The 15,479-nt window shown below is 41.6% G+C and overlaps 1 protein-coding gene across 1 annotated transcript in view; it reads left to right on the top strand.

The window, feature by feature from the left end:
* Positions 1 to 15,479, top strand: part of LOC111665941 (adhesion G protein-coupled receptor L3) — a 209,455-nt gene that overhangs the window by 139,157 nt on the left and 54,819 nt on the right. The window contains exons 7-10 of the mRNA XM_087177926.1: positions 1,231 to 1,584; positions 4,021 to 4,124; positions 7,711 to 7,896; positions 10,039 to 10,077. Coding sequence (XP_087034052.1) covers positions 1,231 to 1,584; positions 4,021 to 4,124; positions 7,711 to 7,896; positions 10,039 to 10,077 — 683 coding nt within the window. The remainder of the gene's footprint in view (positions 1 to 1,230; positions 1,585 to 4,020; positions 4,125 to 7,710; positions 7,897 to 10,038; positions 10,078 to 15,479) is intronic.

A 15,479-nucleotide genomic window follows, 5' to 3' on the forward strand; every position in this document is an offset into this window, starting at 1 on the left:
AGCACTCTAGATGTGTGACGTCCATTACACCTAAAATCGACCCTCATTAAATTTTGTTTTGCTCCCCTTTCATGCAAAGACTGGGACCATTTGTCACTTCTGTCATTTTGATTGTATCTCTGCATTAGGCGGAAACGGCATCCCAAATTGCATTTTTGTGAAGGCCCAGAATGTGTGTGTGTGTGTGTGTGTGTGAGAAAGTACTCTCTCATGGGAACTTATTTAAAAGGTCTACAGCATGCTGCCTTCTTCCAAACTACACGTAGTAAAAATGACATATAGAAATGGCAGGATAGCATATTAAGGAATCTGTGCAAGAATAATTGTGCAGTTAGTGATTTCGAGCAATGTTTCTAAATAAAGATACACATTTTTAAAAGAAAAAGCCTTTCCTCTTCCCGCTCTCTGAAGACATTTTATGAAGCATGACCTCTCTGTGTGTTCTCTGAACCTCTGTGATTTAACCGAGTCCGCACATTCTTAAAAAGCCTGTAACTAATTTAATTTGGGGGGCCCTATTTTCCAATCAGGGACACAAGGGAGGGAGTATAAAGGAGACAGAATCGGATGAGTAGATTGGATGATTGATGGCGGTGCGTGCGACAGCTGTATGTGCATTTTAGTGGGAAGAAAAGGATTACCGAGCCGGTGCATGTCGGTGCGCGTGCGTGCGTGTTCTGATAGCCCTTGTCCCCAACAGCTCAGGTAAACAGCGTCATTAGTAAGCACCACCTGGAGTGCAACCACAGGGAGGACTCACATCCATGAAATAGGTATTCCAGTTTGTCCTGGCTGACCCAGAAATAGCATGTAGCTACAACACTCAGCTATTGACTCGCAGAGATATGCCCTCGTCAATGGCTACATTTAGAGTGCACAGCTGGAAGTGTGTGTATATGTGGTTAGTGTGTGTGTTAGCTTAGCTAGCGGGGGTCCCAAACTAGACACCATGCGTGCCTATTGAAGTCACACCTGCCAGTTCCAATTGATCCTCTTTGAACTATCTTCTCTTAAACTGACACAACGAAAAAGAGGGAAGAATAGAACCCCCCTGCGAAAGCTTCGTCTTTTCTTCACCAGCACTAAAATAAATTTCCCTCTCAGACATAAATGAAGTGTGACTGAAAAAAAGAGAAAAGACATTTACTCTCAATCTTCTTTTTCCTTGCTCCTGCATTTTCCCTACAATACTTCACGTTCACTTTGTTTTCCCCTTCTTTTCGCCATTAGAAACTTCCTCCTCTGTAATGGTTTACATGGACACGACGACCACGACGACCAGGACCACCACTCGACCCACCACGGTTGCGATTACAACCACGACGGCCAGGACTTCTACGACCAAGATGCCGGCCACGACAGCCGCCGTCGCTCAGTGGCCACGGACCACGTCGACAACGGCCGCCCCGGCCCAGACGCCGGTGGAGGGTCTGCTCCCAGGAGACAAGGACACAGCTCCGCCTTCCTCCAAGCTTCCCAACATCAGGGTGGAGTACTGCAATCCCCTGGTGATGATGGACATCTCCTGGCCCAAGACCAAGCAGGGTGTGGTAGCCAAGATGTCCTGTCCACCTGGTACCATAGGTAATGTCTGTTTACATTTTATTTGTCGGTAGATCTACAAAAACAACATGTGACATTATGTGTGGTCACATGCTGCTAAGCTGATAAATCATCCAAAACCTCAAACACGCCTCTGTTTAAAAATGTAAACCTCAGCTTGTGAAATATACATGTTGTTTCCCTCTGTGAGGATGTCAATACTCTCGTTAGGAGACACAGCTTACTGCGAGCCCCTTCGCCTTGATGTTGGTCGCTGGTGTGTGTTTTGTTTATGTTAACACTCCCCCTGCAGCTACTGGTTCCCCTCGCTTCCTGTCCTCTCTCCTCCTCGCACGTTACTCCTGACTCACTGGCGCAGGGTTAAAGATAGCTTAGCGTCGCATCTGTATGGAAACTAGTAACTAAACTAGTGCACAACGCGTCCATATTTATTTCCTGTCTCTCAGGACGCGATTGTTGTAATTAATTAGTGGCTAAACATATTTGTGTTTGGTGCTTTGAGAGCGCTGTAGTGCTTTGTTTATCCGGCATCATCAGACCATTTGTTCTTGGATACGTTGTTCCGGCTCAATACTAAGAGACTGAACTCGAGTGTGCATTAGGACACACTGGATGTCAGCTGCTTTAGATGTAAAAGCTTTACGTCAGAAAGCGAGACTGAGTGCTGATCTCGGGCAGCAGTTCATATTATAATGAGAGCTGACCACTGAGCATAGACTTTGAATTTTTTTAAGTAACGGCTCGGATGTTATAAGGCTGAAGATCATGCTGCATTCTTGAAAATGAGGACACGAATAGGAAGGCAAGAATGAAAGCTTAAAGGTAACCTAGAAACCATTATATTGTGGGTTTCTGCAGTCAGACAGTATTGTTGCATACACAAAAAAAAAACTCAGTGGCGGTAATACATTATTACAAACGCACTTAAGGAGGTAATGCAGATTAGATATGTAATTATATTTGTATTGTATTTATAAGTAAAAAGTGCTTTTGTTAAGGAACTTACTGAAGCTTCCTTATCATGATTTTTTTTTTTCTTTTTTTCTTTTTTTTATTATTATTATAGACTGAGTCACTCTACATTGGGGAGTGACATCATACCCTCAAATCTGGCCCGGAGCCTAAAAAAAAAATCAGCTCATTTCATCAATCATCACACAGACTCACGCACGCACACACATACAGGCTTCATTAATGGGCATCACCAGCACCCGTCGAGACCTCACTAACAGCCGTCATATGGCAAGATAAGAGGAACACATACCCCACCTCCTCTCGGCGCACTCTTCAAAGCCATCGCTCTTCAGACGACACTGCCAAGCAGAACACGACTGTGTGAGCTTCCTCTTCCACTCTTTGAAAGTTCCTGGAGCTCCCCCTCCATCTACCACACTTCTCTCGCTGTCATTCTGCCCCCACCCCCCCTCCATCCCTCCTCCGTACACCCCTCCGATTCTCTCTCTCCTTCGTGCTCCTTCTCCTGCCTCTCAATATAGGAGCAAATGCAGAGTCCCTCATCTTATAAACCCATCAAACATAAGGCTGTCCAAGGTGGACCGGGGAAGGAAATTATATGTCAATCAAAATTTATATCTGTTAATGCTGGTCGTCTCACCCACCGACGCACCCTCCCTCTAAGTACAAGCAAGGGCAATTTAATGTCAGCGTGTAGCCTTGCTGATGTCAGCTAGGAAAATATAGACACAAGTTATTTGAGGTACGTGGCAGAACAAGGCAAAGGCACTCTTTGTTTATGAATACATTTCATCCATTGAATTCTATGCAAAATAGCAGATATAACAGATGCAACAGATTGTAAGGCGCTCACTCACCAAAACACATTTCTGACAGGAGAGACAGTCCTCTCCAACCAGCTTAATTGACCTTTCGTGATGAATTCAGCTATGGCAGACTTAATTGGCACCTATTTTGGTGTATTTTCTTTCTCATGCAGGGCTCGAACTGTCACACACATGCAGACGCCGTCTGACTTTTAATGATTAAATACAGACACTGTCTGGGCAGGCTCGTCTGGCCTCAAGTGAGGCAACTTCATTCCAGTCACTGGAAGATAAAACCATCCAATTACATCGTCCTACATCCATTAATTTAATCACTTAAGAATTGTGTTTCTTGGGATGTCACAGTTTGATTTGGACGAGTTTTGCAAATAAGAAAAGTGCTCGACAAACAGAAGAATTAGGCTTGATAAATCATCCAAGACCTCAAACATTGCATTTTGTAGTCCATCCCTCTATGATTTGGAACAAAGCAGAAGAAAAATTAGGGTAAACTTGATTGTCGTGAACTTGCAGAAACACACACACACACACACATTCACAAACGTGCTACAAAAATCACTGTAGCTGCTGTGTTCTTTACTGACATGGTTGTGTTCCATCTAATAAATTTCAGGGCATCGTTTTCATTAGGCAACTGTATTTGTTCTCTCTCCAGGCGTGGCTTCGTACATGTGCGTGGGTCCAGAGGGATACTGGGACCCCCAGGGACCCGACTTCAGCAACTGTACCTCCCCCTGGGTCAACCTCATCAGCCAGAAGGTACTGATACACATGATATAACAGGCAGAAAATGTTAAAGATTTAAAGTAACATCACAGTTGCTTTGGTTAAAGAAGTGCTTTTTGTACTTGTGCTATTCAGATATCATCACACATTTCTCTTTAGAATACAACCATAGAAAAAGCATAAAAATAGCGTGGAGGATTTGGCGTTGACTTTAAATGTTATTTTGATGTGTAAATTTCTTCAAGACGGCTTTTTAAAAAGAACCGTGCCCTTTTAACCTGTACTAAATGACATTTGGAGAGTTCACAGTGCAAATCAAGGCTGCATACTTTATATCGGTGGTACTCAGAGGACTTCAGTTTTTGTGGGTTTTGTCTTTTGTTCTTTGTCTCTTCTTAATTGGTTAATTAATGTCATTGATTAGCCCGAGGCTTTACTCAATGGAAGGGGTATGCTTGTGTGTCTCTGTGGGTGTGTGTGTGTGTGTGTGTGTGCATGTGCATGTATGGGATGTGTGGTTGGACGAGGGAGGAATGAAAACCAATACCACAGTACCATAGTCTAATGGACTGCTGTGGCTAACAGCTAATCCAGACCGCTTTCTCTCCTATGACATGATACAGCGGTTATTTGCATTCCGTACTTCTCAAGCACAAACGATTTGTATCTCCTCTTCTGCAGGCAAGTCATTATGCAAAGCCCCATCTAAAGCTTCCCATGTTTAAATCTGCAATAGAATCAAATCAAAAGAGGAGAAGGTAACTGCTGGTGAGGATCAGGGTTCCAGGTTATGAATTGCAGGTAATGTTGAAAATGTTCTCCCTTAAACTCATAGGACCCTGAGGCGCGCATGTTATAACACTTATGATCTACTCAACGGCATAAAGCTCGGCCCATTAAACAAACGGCAGTTTGCAGATATGGATGGAGAATGGCTGTTGGGGAACAAAATAGAAGGGAGAGAGATTATCAGGTGCATTTCTGTGCAGCACAGCACCATTTGAGCGGTGTAATAAACCTCCACTACAGGCTGTTGTTTGCAGAAATTAAATACAGCAAAGTTCTTTCTCAACTTGCTATAGAGGTTGTTTTGCTTTTGTTATGTTGTTGCCTGGATTCAACAGTAAGTGTGACTGTAATGTAGAATATTTTCAGTTAAAATCTATAGAAAGAAGTGGCAAACCGTTATTTTTTTAAACAAGTGTTATTAATCCTTACTTTTTTTTTTCTTTTTTTTTTTTAAATCACACTTGAGCAGTGTTGCTGTCGCTGTAGAGACAGGAAGATTTTAATGAAGATCAACCTGTCAGAGATCTGGAAAGCCCATCTGGCACTTGGTGATTTTATATCTAGAGCCACTGTCCTGTATGTGGCACTGCTCATTACCAGATGGTTCAGTAGACATCAGATAAGCAGAAAGAGAGGGGAAAAAAGGAAAGTAGAGCTATTTACCCTGCATCCCCCAGCTCCCCTCATTAAGATACAAGAGCAGGGAGGAGACAGAGGAAAACATCTTCCAACGACACATTTCCCCCACATACACGTCTGCGAAGGCCAATCTAAGCAGTATAATCGGCTTCACTAATAAACAATGATAGCAGGTGATGTCAGAGTAAATCAGGATGGGCCTGATTAATTGAGGTTCATCTTGCTGCACCTAGTGTAATAGTTAAACCTTGAAGGTCACTGACCTTTGAACTAAAACATAGACCTAAGTGGTGTTTTGCATTTGGTCACGTTGGTATTTGCTGATTATAGTAAGCACATCATTTTCTAGTTATAGTTTTAGAGGCAGACAAGCAACATAAAGAAAGTTTCGGTGCAGTCTGAGTCTTATCAGTCTGATTCAGTGACTATCAAATGGCCTCCATGTCTGTGCTATACATCTCAAGAAGCCTATTCCTCAATAAGTATTTCAGATTATTTGAAAAAGAAAATATGGGCCTGAAATATATGCACTGAAAATAATGAAGTTTCTCTTTTGTTGGATGGAGATCCTCCATCGTCTTTTGTTGGATGGAGAAATGTCTGGCAAACTCAAAGTGGCTGACATTAAGGGGCATCTCTTTACAATGCAAGGTAGGGATGTACACTGTAATTTGAAAACCAGAATAAAGAAGTGTGCCAAGTACAAAGAGGAAGTTTGTGAACAAACCTTTCAGGGTTTGTGGTGGGTCTCATTAGCCGGTAAAAAGATGCCTCTATAACTCAAAAGTTGGATTTAAGGAAGTTTCTCCTGTGAAAAAAATAGCAAAGTAAACTTTCCCTGCTATTGTCAGCAAAACGACATCATAAATTTGACTTCTGGTTCAAACAACTGACCCTACTCAACCTCACTCCCCTTAGTTACTGTTGCAACACCTGTCTAGCTTTCTGCTCTCCTAGCTTTACATTAGCATTTCACAATTCTTTTTTTAAACAATGCTCCAGATATAACAAAAGGCAGGGGTCTCATTTTCAGCTGACAGCCATTCATTTTGTCAACTGAAATGACACCTGACAATTAGTTCATATTTCCAGCTGACCCATTTTAAAATGAGAACCCTGTAAATGGGTCTTGATTTGATGGCTACATACGTGATAAAATGCTAACAGACTGATGCTAACGTTGTCAGATTCCAACAAAATGCCAGTACCCTCACCGGCTGATGATATATCACGGTACTTTGCCTCTAAGCACACATACTTTTTTCAGATGTTCAAATATAATATGTTTTCAATCTTAAGTTTAGAAGAAAAAATAATGACTGACAAATGTAGTAATTAGCTATTATAGCCAGCTAATGATGTGCTCCTTGGCTTTGGAAGTAGTGCTTGCTTAGCTAGTCCACCAGAAATGCTCATGATTGCAGTTGTTATGTCAGACAAGCACACTCCTTAATTGATTTTCTTATTTTTCTGATATTAGGTTTTGGGTTTTGGAAAGGCTAAAAAAAAAAGAAAAAGAAAAACATGCCACTTTCCAAAATAAGGTTACTCCACTTCCAAAATGTTGGTACAGTAAGTGTGTGACAGGAAATGTTTGGGAAAGGAAAAAGGTAGAGAATTAAAGTTAGAGAAAAAAAAACAAAACAGGAAAGGTCTGCAAAACAAAGAGAAGCAAATGCTCATTAAAGTAATCATAATTTTTTTCCAACAAGTCCCAAGACATAAGAAAAATCACATAAGCTTTCGAACATAAGGAAAAATGAATATCCAAAAGCATCTGTCCTCTGTGTACCACATACACTGCTTCCCCCCACGCTGCAGTGCTCCCCATTAGTTTCATAAAGGTCTAAGGCTATCTGGGGAAATTCCCTCAATAGTTGATTTTATAATTGCTTCCGGGTACAATATTGAGTACCATCTCACCACATTAATTGTGTGCAATACAGCAGCACTCAAGGACAATGTGTAGACTAAACTGCATTTTATTTTAAGGGGCTACATATTTATACATTGCAAATTGGCATGCTTTGCCATGTTTTCCAGTGTGTAGGCTGTGATTAATACAGTAAGGGCATGCTACAGTAAAAAGAAATAATGATATGTGGCTTGTTTTTGTTCAGCTGTAGAGTAATGAATCTTGAATGGTGTTTTTTTTGTTTGTTTGTTTGTTTGTTTGTTTGTTTGTTTGCAGCTAAAAGCCGGGGAGACAGCTGCAGTCATTGCCAGGGAGTTGGCGGAGCAAACTAAGAGTAATCTTCAGGCGGGGGACATCACCTACACGGTGAAGGCCATGGTTCAGCTGGTGGATCTCCTTGACGTGCAACTGAGGAACCTCACGCCGGGCGGCAAAGACAGCGCAGCCCGGAGCCTCAACAAGGTAGTGGGAGAAACAGTTTTGTAAGAAATATCAAACCTGCCCTTTATCCACCTCTCCTCTCGCTTTAAAAGAATATTCTCACTAGCGAACAGGCAGGATAAACATGACCCGCAGGAATCGTGACCTGTCACTCTTGTGCGCACTACTCAAAATGAGGGAATTTTAGGTGGACAATTTTATTCAATAGTGCCATTTTTGTAAGTTAATGATTTCATCCTGACTCTGAAACCTTTTGGACTTTCCAAAATGAAGGCCTACCTACCTCAAGACTTCAACCAGGTACAAGCTGAACAGTTGGTATTTCTTCAATTTGGCCCTGTGCTGTCAGGTAAAATGATAACCACCATTTTCCTGTGCTCCATAGCATCATTCACTTTCAATGGTTAGCTCAAGCACATTTCCCCCTAATATCATGTATTATGCCATCCCTTTTACTTTGGTGTAGTTTAAAAGATGCTATGCATATGTTGTGTTCGTCAAAAGCACTACACATGCACCACTTGATTTTTACTAATGGGACAGGCGAAGATCAGTCGGCTGGATCCAAGCCGTGGGAGTGCAGTGTTTTTCATTTTTGATGAACTTGAAGCCAATGCATTTATTCCCCAATTCACAGGAGAGCACAGTAAGGCAAAGTCAGGCAAAGTGAGCTGAAATAATACTTTCTGTCTGCTGAGCAGCCAACAGAAAAGCAAACATCGGTGAAATTCAAAATGTCAGTCGTTAATTTGCTGGAGCTGCTTCACTTGTAGAGGAGCCTGAACACCTGTTCTCAGATAGCTTTTTCAGGACGGTTTTTATTTCATTGCCGCAACAGACACAGATGTCCCCATTGAGATTTTAGTGCCAGTTTTCTCCAATGGAGAGGGGAGGCAGTAATAAAGATGGCCAAAAGGCCTCAGAAGGGAATGTGAAGAGTAAATTCACATTGAGGAGCAACTAGAGTTTATAATACCTCTTGAAAAAAAAAAAAAAAAAAGTTTCTCATAAAACACAGCATTCAAGGTAGAGGAACTGCTGTGGTCGAGATTGCTGTTGTAGTCTTAAGGTCCTCTCGTAAAAATCAGGATGTGGTATGAAGGAAAAAACAGCTGGGCTGAGGGGAGTTAAACAGCCTCCGAAACCAGGATATTTTATTCCATAGGTCGTGAACTTACATTTGATTTATAATTCTCTGTCCACTGATATACGCTCCATTCTTGCAGTATGGTATGTCTTTTAAAAAAAAAAAAGTCCCTACAGCTTTCTCTTGCGGTCGACTTCCTTTGCCAGTGAGAGTTCTTCCCAAGGAAGCACCGGAGCCCCCACAAAACTCTTCCTCTCTGCTCTGGCAGTGGCTGATGTTTACCTCCCGAGTTCAATCATTTTGACACAATCTGCATAGAGCTAAGCGAATTAAAGATTTTTTTTTTTTGATAGCGAAGCACAGTGCTCTCTGCCAGCAGACAATGAAAGGATTGAGTTGGCAAACGGCGAGATCAGTGTCGTTTTCATGATCAAAGGGTAGCTGGCTAACGGCACGGACGGGACCATTTCCAGGAGAGTGGGCTGTGATGTAGAGCAAGAGGCTCCTTTATGGGGAAATGGTACTCTTTGGAGCTAATCTGCATGGGATTTAGCATGGTACCAGAACCTGGCTGTTAAACCACACACTAGCTCTGTTGGCTACACTGTTTGAATCAGAACTCAGTTCAGTGCTATCTTTGAGCTTTCTGTCATTTTTTTTTTTTTTTTTTTCTTTTTAGGCATGCTAAATTGTTGCTAGCATTATCTCTCCTTCAGTGGTAACAGAGGTTTAAATGATAAATTGCTCTCCAGAGTTCTCACACAAAGTGAAAAGTAAAAATGAAATAAAACGATAACATTGAATTGACATTTGAGAGAGTCATAGGCGTATTCCCACTTGTCTTGTATGTCTCATTTCAATTTTAATTAACATGAGCCTCTGCTGTTTTCCTAATGATTAGTGTATATACTGCTTTTCACACAATTTATTTAAAGTAAGTGCCTAACATTTTTAGAGTCAGATAACTTTTTCTTTTCTCATTATGAAATCTGTACTTCAACACAAATGTATTTCAAGTGGAACTGTTGTCGAGTTGTTGACCTTTTGCTAACTCTTGCATTTTCTTTGGGTTGCAGCTGCAGAAAAGAGAGCGCTCTTGCCGGTTTTATGTTCAGGTATTTGGACAAAATTTTCCTCATAACTACCCTCCATTCCCTCATCATGGCAACTTCGGTCTCACTTTCATTTTTACCGTACAATGTGAAATTTGACCTTTTGAAGTGAAAATAACCAGCAAAGAATTGAAACACAAACTCACAGTCTCAAAGTCAGTATATGTGTATATCATATACTGGATGTCCGGTAATGCAAATGTTAGATCAAAGCGTCAAATTTCATTAGTATCATTGCATCCAAGTAAATAACATCAGACCCACCGGTTTATGAGTCACATGTCATCATTTCCCGCCTGCATGGATATGTCATGAGATTCTCTTCCCCCTCTAACACGTTTGGCCTGAGCATGAAGCTGAGAATTTTTATGTTTTCAGATGCCTTGTATCTATTGTGGATTTCTCAAGTGTCTCAATCACTTTAAAAAAAAAAAAAAAAAACTCCCCAAAACCATCACATCACCACTGCTGTTCAGTGAAAGAACCCACATAAGTGGATAGCATCAGTCAAAAATAAAGCTCTCAGCCATGTAACACACTTCTACATTTCTCAGCGACTGCTTAAGAGCCAGAAGAAGTGACCTCATTATACAAGCAAGTCAACTTCTAACTACTAAGTCAGCCAAAGTCATGGCATGTTATGATTCTCCCTAATGCATAATACATACGTGTCCCAATTTAGGAAGGTCTCTCGCTTCACTCAGCTGTTTCTCGGGCTACTGAGTGATTTTGTTATCCCCGGGGTGACATTTTAGCTGTCGCTCTAAAATCGTTTATACCTTGACAAGAGAACTAGGTGAGGAGTTGACATCCCTGTCTTCCATACAGATGGCTCCAATAAAGCTGCGCATTAGGAGCCAGATGTTGTGTTGTATGTGCATGCTCTGCAGCCACTCAAGTTGAGCAGCATGTGTTTTGCCTGGATTCCTCTGAGGTCGTGTCAGAAGGCACTTAGTTATGTATAGTCATGTGATTATGCAGATGACAATCAAGTGGAATGTACGTTGTGGATATGGTTGAGTGTTATCACATGTGCAGATGAGTGGGATTCTATATATATACTGTATATGTGTTTATTGTTAACAAGTGCAACGCAGACGAAAGACCAACAATCTGCCACGACTGATTGTCAATTGTCTGTGTAGCCAAAGCCTGATCGGTCGGGACATAATTTTGCCTCTGTGCACCACCACAATGGATTTGAAACTTAGCCATCGAGATGTGATTGACGTGTACACTTTCAGCTTTAATTCAAGGGATTTTACAAAAATATCCTTTTGGGGAATTTCAGCCATTTTTAATAAAGACTCCCTCCATTTTCAGAGGCTTAAAAGTTATTAGACAAAGTAACATAATTATAAATGTAAGGATTATTTTTAGTGATTGAATGAAAATCTTTTGCCTGAAGACCGGAGCCCAGTGACATCGCCAGATGCTGGGTTTCCTCCCTTGAGAATGCGTTGCCGGGCCTTGTTTGTGTGTTGTGTTGTTTGTGGCTCTCTCTGCCCACAGTTTTGCCTGCAGTAAGTGAAAAGCAAGCTCAATTGGGTTGAAGACAGGCAGGTTGATTGAGGTATATTCCATTTCTTTCCTTTTGAGAAGCTCTTGGGTTGCTTCTGAAGTATGTTTTGAGTCATTATCCATCTGTACGTCCAAGCACCGTGCTATCAGCTGTGCAGCATTTGGCTCAATCTGAGCAGATAATGTGGCCCTGTACACTTCAGACTTCATCCTTCTATTTCTGTCAGCAGTCACATCATCATTAAGCACTAGCGACCCAGTTCCATTGGCAGCCATACATGCCCATGCCATAGCACTGCCTCCACTATGTTTGACGGATGATGCGGTGGGCTTTGAATCATGAGCTGTTTCTTTGATTCTCAATGCTCTTCTCTTTCCAGCATTCAGGTACAAGTTAATCTTGGTTTCATCTGTCCAAAGAATCTTGTTCCAGAACTGTGCAGGGTTTTTTTTTGTTTTTTTTGTTTGTTTTCTGGCTAAATCTGCTCTGGTCTTTCTGTTCTTGAACTGGTAACACAGTGGTTTGTAGGAAACCCTTTGTATTTAAATTCATCAAGGCGTCACTTGATTGCGGACTTGAGAGCATTCTTGACCTGGCTAGCTGTAGCTAGGTTTTTTTCTTTTCTTCTTCTTCTCATGACATTTTTTTCTCATCGTCATTTTTTTGAGCCTTTTAGGCTGGACTTTTAGCTGCAATTCATGAACAGTTAATGCAATGTTCTTGTTAAAACCCATTGAATTAAAGTCCACACACAGTCACATCTTCTTCATAGTTTTGTCTCAAATCCATTATGATTGTGAAAAAAGTGTCACTGTCCAAATACTTATGGACATGACTGTAGCTCATTCTTCACTGTTGATGAAAGACATTCAAAAGATACCGCTGCACTGGCTGTATTATTCCCTCATTACAATGAACATGGGCACTGTAGCTATGAGTCATCTTGATGGAGCAAATGTTAAAAAGTGTGTTATTCCACGGCTAATAATAGTCCCAACAAATGCACAATTTATTCCTGTTTGTTTGACTTTTTTCTGAAAACTACAATACCCAGTGTGCTTGGGGAATTGTGGTCTTTCCATTGGAATTGTGACAAGAATACAATAACAGACTCAGGCCTTGTCACGTTAACTGCTGACATGGTGAAAGTCACGACATGTAGTTTTTATGCCTAAAGAATATTGATATTAGCCATTAGCACAGCCTAAAGAAGAGAAATAACAGCTTAGTTTATAGCTGTTTTCTCCATGCGTCTGGGTTCGTATTGATGTACACTGCCATACGTGATTGTTGACAACCGCTCAGCTGTGCGCCACCTCCTCTGTTCTGTCCCTTTGCTGGGTTGACAAATTCAAACAACAGTGAAGTGCTTTCACTTGATGAACCGGAATAATGGAGGAACATCTGTGGCCTTAGGTAAACACAGGCATTGACTGCACACGTTGCCAGCCTTTGAGGGACTTTCATTGATTAGGGAAATTGGGCAGTGTTTTCTCCAACGGGGGCCCTGGTGGTTGACGTAAGTGGGATTAGCAGAGGAATACAAAGCAAATGACTGGCGCACCTGCCGCTGCTGTCCCTCGGCTTGGAGGCCACGCTTACTTGCGGAAAAAACAGACTTCGACAGTACTTGAGGGGGGGGAGGCGGATTGTGTGGGTGCAGGTGCGGCTGTGGTGGGGGAGAGTCCTGGTTCAACATAAAGTAAAGCACAGGGCCTGTGGTTGGGTGTGTGATGTGTCTCCTAAATGAGATGCGGAGTGATTCTCATCTTGATTGAGTGGTAAACAAGTAGATGACACTTGAATTCACCTGTTACTGAGGTCTTTATCTCATTAACCTATCAGGGACTTTCAATATGAAGGGCTTGGTTTTCGCTGTTTGAGTTACACATTCACAAAGCTGTAACGATCGCCCTGCCGCAGTTCATCCTTTGCAGATGAAACAATGATTTATTGCGACTACTTTTGAATCTCTCAGTTGTTCATAAACAGTGATATCTGCTACATGCCATAGCCGGTTTAATCCCACTGAACAGAATTTGGCCTTGATAAAACTACAAAGCGTATAATGATCAACTCCCTGTGTTCTGCGTTTCCCCCGCAGGAATGTATCTCTGTTGTGCCCTTTGATTTTGAACAAACATGATAAAAAATGGCGGCCTTGCTCCCATGCCTTTTGGTCATATTAATGGCAGCTTGTTTATAGGTAGTGACATTATGGTCGTCCAATTACTCCGATTATTTCCATACATGCTGTACCAAGCTAAAGTCAAACACGCTAGCTCTGAAATAGCTTCTTCCTACGGCATTTATTTTGTTTTAAGTTGCAGATGTGGCAGATTTTGCAGTAAAGTGTACAGCCATGCACACACCCCCTGGATGAAAATAATATCTGGTGCCTTAGCAGAAGCCAAGTGAGTGTGAATTTGCCGGGATACAGGGAGGATACTGAGCTCCGACCCCTCATTAAATTGACACCTTTGCATGCAAAGATGAGCAGTGGGAGTGTCACGGCGCAGGATGACCTTAGAGCAGGCGAAACGGAGGGAGGCTCCTCGTTCGGGAATGTAACGAGATGATAAAATTTCCCTGGTAGTCAATTTGTTGAAAGATGAAGATAACCACATCCTCATAAACAGAGACCTCCTCATCCGGCAGCACTGCAGAGTTCTGCTTGAATAATCTGTGTGAGCTGTTTCTGCTCACAGTGGGGAGAGTGGAAGGATCTCTTCTTTTTGCCACCAAGAATAGGTTTTTTTTTTTTTTTTTTTGGAAATTTAGATCTATGTACAGTGCATACAAAAAAAATACAAGTTCTTAAATAAAAGCCACTGTTTAAATAATCTTTTGCCAGCACAAACAGATAATGGTGGTCATTAAAGGCTGGGTGAAAAACACAGATTAAGACTATGTGTTAAAGAAAACTACAAGCTTGCAAACATCGATATAGATAACAAACCTGCACTGCTTATATTTATTTCCATTACACTAAATCCTATAAAGATTCCCTTTTGATTTAGCATTATTGAATCTCAACACTTCTTGTCCTGCCTACATCATGTTTCAGATTATAAGCCTGGCATATATCAGAGGAATTATGCCTTTTGAGGAGCCGGGAGGCTTTTAATGTGAAAGACGTGTGGAGGTAATTCATTAACAGTAGCTTCCCATTTACAGTGATTGACAGAATAGGTAAATGGAAACAACTGGCAATAATTATAAAAAAAAAATTGCAGTGTTGTGGGAAATAAATGTGACAGCATGACAGTCAATAGGTAAACACGGATGAAGTTTTGAGTTTGCTTTTTACAGCACTGGCAGCAAATTACAACAGCGGGAGATCAGAAAACAAGAAGGCTTCTCGCTCAAATACGATAAAACATACTTTTGAAAGTTAGAAATCAAGGTATTTCTCTAATATTAGTGTGTTTCAGATGACGGCCTGCGTGTCTCTCCAGCTGAGGCAGGCTGCTGCTGGGGAATTGTTCAGTAGTAAGATGAAACCTAAGACATAAGACAAGAAGCACAAAGGTAATCCCTGAGTAACTCGCGTATCGTACACAGACACAACCACCTGCTTACTAGAGAGAGACGGTTTCATGAAATTTTAAAGAAGGAGGTTGCAGAGATTCTGAAAGAAGACATGATTTGGCTCGGAGGTTAAATGAAACAGACAAAAGAAAGGGAGAAATGATGCAACATCTTCACCTGTACCAAGAGACATCCGACCAAATAGAGGAGGACGGCCAGAACAAGATATCCCACCTTGTTTGTGTTGTCCCCCCCCCTATTTTGAGATCAGCTTTCAACGTCAGTGAGAGAAAACAAGTGAGAGGAACCAACTAGTGAGCAAGAAGGGAGGGGGTGAGGAGGGGCATTGCGG

Source organism: Seriola lalandi, unplaced genomic scaffold (genome assembly GCF_002814215.2).
Source record: "Seriola lalandi dorsalis isolate HSWRI2012SDOR001 ecotype SW California unplaced genomic scaffold, Sedor1 jcf7180002054663, whole genome shotgun sequence".
In the NCBI taxonomy this organism is placed as follows: Eukaryota; Metazoa; Chordata; class Actinopteri; order Carangiformes; family Carangidae; genus Seriola; species Seriola lalandi.